We start from the raw sequence: 6480 nt of genomic DNA on the forward strand, positions 1-6480 counted from the left end.
TGTCCAAAATTATGATTTTCAATTTTTTTGGCAGATGTGGATTTAGTGTGGCACTGTTGTGATAACTGTCTTCCTGTCCGTGGCGTGTAATGAGTCCCAGAAGTTTCATTTTGTAACAAAGCAGGTGGATTGCCCAATTTATCTCATGCTGCTCTAGTCATCTGTTTTAGGACCCATCTTGAGCACAGTTTCCAGTATCTCAGTGTTTCTCATGTAAGAGAGATCTGGAGAGTTGTGGAAACATGGCAGAAATTTCACCCACTGACAATTAGTAGTCTTCACAAACAGCATCCTTTATTTTTTTTGTACCAACTCCTTGAAAATGGAAAGTCTTCCACTCCTCTGTTCATCATGGCTGTTTGTTCAGCCTCCACTAAATTCCCTACAAGAATTAAACACCCTTGCCCTGTTCACAACACTTTCACTGTAAACCATTAAGATTTGGGAAAAAATTCAGTAGGTGTTGTTCCTTCCACGAGTAGGGAGCTGATCACAGCACATGGTGGGATCTGTTACTGAAATTTTTCACGCAACTGGACATGACATGAGTTTAAATACTACTGTGTTCCTGCGATGTTCGCTCTGGTCAGGCATCCCTTCTAACACGCACTATTGCAAACTCTTAAAAAATAACACCCACAGCCTGATATGCTCACAGTACACTTACTTTCTGAACATTCCTTGTATATGATCTCTCTGTTTTTGTTAATGTATACTTTGACTTGTTCCATATCCCTGAAGATCATCTTCCTTGAAGTGATCTACAGAATGCGAGCAAACAGATGCAAACTGATTTTGTTAACACAGTGTGGAAACTATTCTACACTCAGTCGGCAATGGAAATTGAGTTCCTAATACAGTAGCTTTCACGACTTTTCTCCGAAAGTTAATTTTACAGACACTGATCCTTGGCATGGATTGATCTCCAGGATTGATGCAGACAACACAACTCGAAAGTTTGGCACTTGCTGCAAGGGCAGTCTTCTTTAACTCAAGGCAGTTTTGACGCGATTATATAATGATAAAATATTACTTGAATAAAATGTGTCAATATATTTGTGATAAACACAATAGTCAATATTTTCAGTAATTTTCAGCAATCCATTACACTGATGACAGCAGCTTCTTATTTGGTTTACTGAGAATTACATATGGAAACTCTTCATAAAAGTTGTCTTCTGGAGAGGTTTCATCCAGTGAATACCTCAGGGCGGTGAAGAAATTCATTGCATCTGGGTTATGCTTCAGGACAGTCAGCACAACTTTTTTCATTTTGGCTGAAAATCCCATCAGTTCCAATACCTATAACAAAAACCAATTTTTAATGTATGTTTACCAGTCTGCAGCATTATAAAGTTTTTAAATCCTACCCCAGCACAACCTGAAATGTTTCAATTTGTCCGTAAATTTACAAAAAATGTTGTTTCAATACTAATGAATAAACACTACTTCAATGAAGATTCAGAGGATGCCTTGTGCACGTTGCTTCCAATGAAACAATTGATTTACAAGAAAGCACTTTATATAAATTCTATCATACAAAGATACACGTGAACCACGAAAATGTTGCATTCATAATATGAACTGAATTGGACCATGAGAAATGTTAAGCTACAGAAAAATGAAAATTAGAATTTTCTACTTTTGACTATTAGAGGTTGCAGACATTCATATTATGTATAAGCAGTTGTGGTGAAATTTAATAGGGTCATCAAACAATGGAAAATCCAGGATGGAATAATGACAATATTATGAAAATGATAGACTGCTACTCATTGTATAGCACAGATGTTGGGTCGCAGATAGACAAAACAAAAAGACTGTCAAACAAGTCGGGAAGCCCTTAAGTCTCTCACCAGGAGGAAGAAATCCCAAAACAGCAGGAATCTGTTAACCATTAACAGTTCAAATTTATGGCGAATTAGAGGACTCCTTAGGAAAATGGAAGCAAAGGATAAGAAGGATCACATCCTGCATATAATGTTTGTATTTGGGGACCTCATTCAACTTGTTCAAGAGGCTATCCTGGCAACCCTGGAAAGAACAGGATGTAGTCAACTGCAGAATGTGGCATACATTGAAACAAACAGCATCAGATTTATGGGCTCTGAGGTAATACATAACTGGCTATGCATCTACATGTCACTACAGTAATTTTTAGATTTGGTGATGCCTGAAGTCAAAACTTGTTATCAATTTTAATCAACTAGCGTGTGATCAAGACATTAACTTTTATGCTCTAATCCAATTCAAAGGTTACTAGTCTCCTCCGCAGGTCCAAATGATCTCATTTTGCATAATACTTTGATCATTCCAGTGAATGGCAGAGAAGGTCAAGAGCACCAGCATTGTTCATGGACTTTCAATGAAGCTCACAATCTATAGCGCTATGCCCATAACTGAATTTGGACCTCTGGTTCCAAATAGAGTGGAAGGCTTGAACGAGGTACTTTGAAGGTTTTGTGACAAGCTAGGCTCCGACTTTCTAGATGGTATGTGCCAGGGAGGGGGGGGAATTGTATGTGTATTCCCCAGACCAGGCCCCTGCAGACATTATTTTATTTCCAAGTTGAAAACCCTGTTGAAAGAATGAAGATTTGGAACAACAGATGAGATAAAAGAATATTTACAGATGGTGCAGTGCACGATCCAGCAAGAGGTGTACCAAGACTGCTTCTGGAAGTGGAAACGACATTGGGACAGGTGTATCAATTGAGGGGAGAGTACCTTGAAGGAGACCATGCACATAAGAAAAGGTAAGAGCAGAATAATTTTGTGGACAAAATTCTGCAATTTTTTGAACAGACGTCATATGTAATGTAAGCTGTGGCTGCTGACAGGTTCACACTTTATAATTTCAGTTTTTATTTACAATGACCATGCATAATAACATTGTGAATATTCTGCAATAATCACTATTTGCTTTAACTAGAAATGAAATGAAGGTGCTTTGCATATCGAATTAAGGCTATAGTGAGACGTATGTAGCATAGCTTCAAGTCTAACCTGGAGTGGAAAGAGACATTTCAAATACGGTGAAGTCAATGTGTTCAGTTACGTGACTCTTGGTTTGTTGTACTGTGGACTTCATTTTAGACAGGCAAGGTACGTGAAGGTTTGGCTAACAGATCTAATGATCTGAAGTGTATTGTGGGCTTTATGTTAGCTGCCATAACATTCAAGTGAAATTTGCAGTATTGGGTTTTGGAGCTGTGTGTGGGTTCATAGTACCTAGAAATTAGTTTGAGCTACGTAGGCCAATCAAAAATTACTGTACCAATGACTGATTTATTTATTTTTTCCTCCATTTTTTGCTTGTGTTTAATATTGAGAATTTTCGTGCATTTGATTTTTAGGTTAATATTTGTTTTGGAATAGTGTTATTATTATAGCTGTATATTTCCTTTGTCCCTGTCCAAAACTCCTTACTTCCTGCAATTGTCCCATTAGTTTCATTTAATTGCTGTAGTTAAATATTTCACACGTTACTGACGTTTGTTCGCATGAGTAATAAGTAGTGTTACGGTCACAATATTATATTCGATTGAAATAGGTGCATCCACCATTTTAATGACAACACATGTCCAAGCAGGTGGGGGAATCAGAGCTTGCAATAGTCCCCAACTCTGGACTGTGTATTCCAGTGACAAAAATTTATTAGCTCAAAAAGTCAATTACTTCAGGTTTCTGCTTCATCCCTCTACTCAAGTTAGATTCTGCTAAGAAAAAACTTTAGAAAGATACAGTGCCTGCTGCACTAATTAATCTTCTTGTACAGTTTCCTCTAATTTTTAAAGTTGAATTTCTGCATTTCCCTTTTCAAGTTGTCATTACACGATTGTTATACGAGTTGCTTGGATCAGGAAATGTAGCTACAAACATGAAAATATTTTGCAATTCTTTGCTGGGACTATGTAACTACATTTATGCTCCCATTTGTTTGTGAGGTTTAAAACAAACCTATTATGAAAGTTAACACTAAAAACTTCAGAACTGTTAATAAAATAATTTTTACAAATTTTTGAGCACACACTGAAAAACAAGAATAAAAAAACTGACATATAACACGAAAAACATAACAGAACAAAAACCTACTAATTCTATTTTGCCATATAATATTCCAGACTAAGGATTATTTTCAAAATAGACTTTGAGAATTATCCTTTTCTCTTTATGTGATATAAAACAAAGGTGAAAGTTTTCTTTCTTTGCAAAATTATAAAGTTCAAGTATACATTTTTTTCCTACCTTGGTATGTTTAAATTCCTTGTATATGTAATCAATTTTCAGATAGCTTGGCTGATAAACTAAAAACTATAATTTCCAAGATGTTGGCAAGTGTAAGTTTGCGCCATTATTAAAACTGTCTGAACTTCCAAGCTTTGAAATGCCACGAAATGAAAGAGGAGCGAAAATGATATACTTTTGTATTTTTAATTATCTCTTTATTGAAAAATGTGCCAAGTATCATCCAAACATGAGTTGGAGGCTGAGAAATTGCCCATTTTGATGAATTTACGCAGAATGAACCGAAATCAATTAATTGTGGCTATTTCGAAAACAGTTAAATATATACACAAACAAAACAATCTTACCTGCATCATAAATTTCCCCAGACCTTTTCTCCGAACCGCGGCTTCCAGCTGCAATTCATAGCAATACAAAACTTCTACCCCATAATCTAAATCGAATCGGAAATGCGAGAATGCTAATGCTTTGCCCTCCTTATCCCTTGCTACAAGATATAATGCTCGTTCATCAGTCAGTTCTTCTTTCTTTACTTTCTCATTCCAACCCCAACTGCAAGAGTTGTACAACGGTTTCATATTGCACTCCAGTAAATTAAAAATCCAATTCCACGTATCGTTGTCAATGTTTTCACTTTTAACACAAGAAAGTGTTGCCTCAACTCCATTTTTGTTGAAATTTCTGAAGGCAGGAAATGGTGCTAGAGGATCTTCTTGAGCATTTGCTTTGTCAACTACAGCTTTGGCAGCAGCTATCTGAAGAGCTTCCTCTCTCTGCTGCAGCCTTTTTTCCTTTCCTTTTGATGTTTTACGCCCCATCTGAAAATAACGTTAAACATGACTACAAAGAAGAATGGCCTCCTTTCCTACATTATACTCATTCGACACATTTACATAAACGGTTCCGTAACTTTGTGTTAGAAATAAGGTCACCGTATTAATGTATTCTGAATAACCAACAAATGCCGTTCTTGTCAGCACTTGACGTAAGTTCGCCAACTTCACACAAATACGTAACATCGTAAGGGCCAACATAAACAAAAAAGAAATATTAAACATAATTTGCGAAAATCAACAGTAATGCAATTTGCAAAAACATACCGTCAATAATCAACTACTTTCTGGGCAAGTAATTTGATGTTTCCTCTTCGGAGCCTCAGTATCTAAACCGATTATATACACAGGCTTCTTGATAATTCATCCAACGCTCCCTCCTTTTGACAGCGGAACTATTTTCACCACACAACGCACACTAAATTCCCGCCATAAAATTGCCTACATGGTACAGTCAAAGAACCAATCGAAAAGACTTAACTATATGTAATTATTACAGACGCCATAGAAACGCCAGCATTCGCAACCAGATTTTACTGATCCGATGTACAAATATTATATTGAACAATATAGTGATGATTTATTGTTAATACACTGTACCTTTTAAGTTTCCACGAGCTGCTCATCTTTTATTTATTTACACCTTTACGCGTCCCACACCCCTAAAGCCAGATCAGTCAGGAAGTTTTAGCAATGATAAAGGTTATTAATGACCAAACACCAAAGCAGACTCCATAACGTATATTCTGGTCAAAGTTCGTATGGCAAACCGCTGAGAATGGCAACAACCAGAAAAATGTCGTCCAAACATATAAAAAAATCTAGATTTGTTTGTAGCGAAACTATATACACAGGAACACATCAAACAATATTCATAAGGTACCGCTTACAAATAGGGCTAGTTTGAATTAGCCATAATTTTTTCCCTTTTAAATAATAACTAACGCAAAAACAACTGTATTTTTCTCCTTCAATAGAGTGAAATTTAAAATTGCTTCATCAATGCAACCGATGACCTCGCTGTTTTGTCTCTCCCTCCGAATCAACCAACCAACCAACCTTTACTTTGTCTAGGAATTATAAAACCGTGACCATTATTCGTTTTCAGATATTTGGTCTCTCTTTTGCATGTACATCCTATCAGAAAGATATATAAATTGTCATGGAAAATTGGGAGTGCGACAAGAGAACAAAGCCGAATAATTAAATAAAGACTGAGACGACGCAGAAGTACAAGATGCCCCCGCCCACGACAAAAACACCAATGGCAAAAGTCGACTCTGATGTCTCGTTCCATTCTGTACCATTTAGGGCCATAGTGAATACCACCATTTGAAATGGATTGTGGAAACTTTTAACGTTGTTTTAGATCTCTTTCCATCTGATGGGATCTTCAGAA

At 36.6% G+C, this 6480-nt stretch overlaps 1 protein-coding gene across 1 annotated transcript; it reads right to left on the reverse strand.

Moving 5' to 3' along the window:
* Positions 1-1033: 1033 nt before the first annotated feature.
* On the reverse strand, positions 1034-5530 carry LOC124605337 (N-alpha-acetyltransferase 40). The gene is made up of 3 exons (XM_047136943.1): positions 5349-5530; positions 4596-5066; positions 1034-1302 (listed from the first exon to the last, which is right to left on the reverse strand). The coding sequence occupies exons 2-3, from the start codon at positions 5064-5066 to the stop codon at positions 1105-1107; spliced, it is 669 nt and encodes a 222-aa protein (XP_046992899.1). The 5' UTR covers positions 5349-5530; the 3' UTR covers positions 1034-1104.
* Between the last annotated feature and the right edge of the window lie 950 nt (positions 5531-6480).

The sequence above is a fragment of the Schistocerca americana genome, chromosome 3 (genome assembly GCF_021461395.2).
Source record: "Schistocerca americana isolate TAMUIC-IGC-003095 chromosome 3, iqSchAmer2.1, whole genome shotgun sequence".
In the NCBI taxonomy this organism is placed as follows: domain Eukaryota; kingdom Metazoa; phylum Arthropoda; class Insecta; order Orthoptera; family Acrididae; genus Schistocerca; species Schistocerca americana.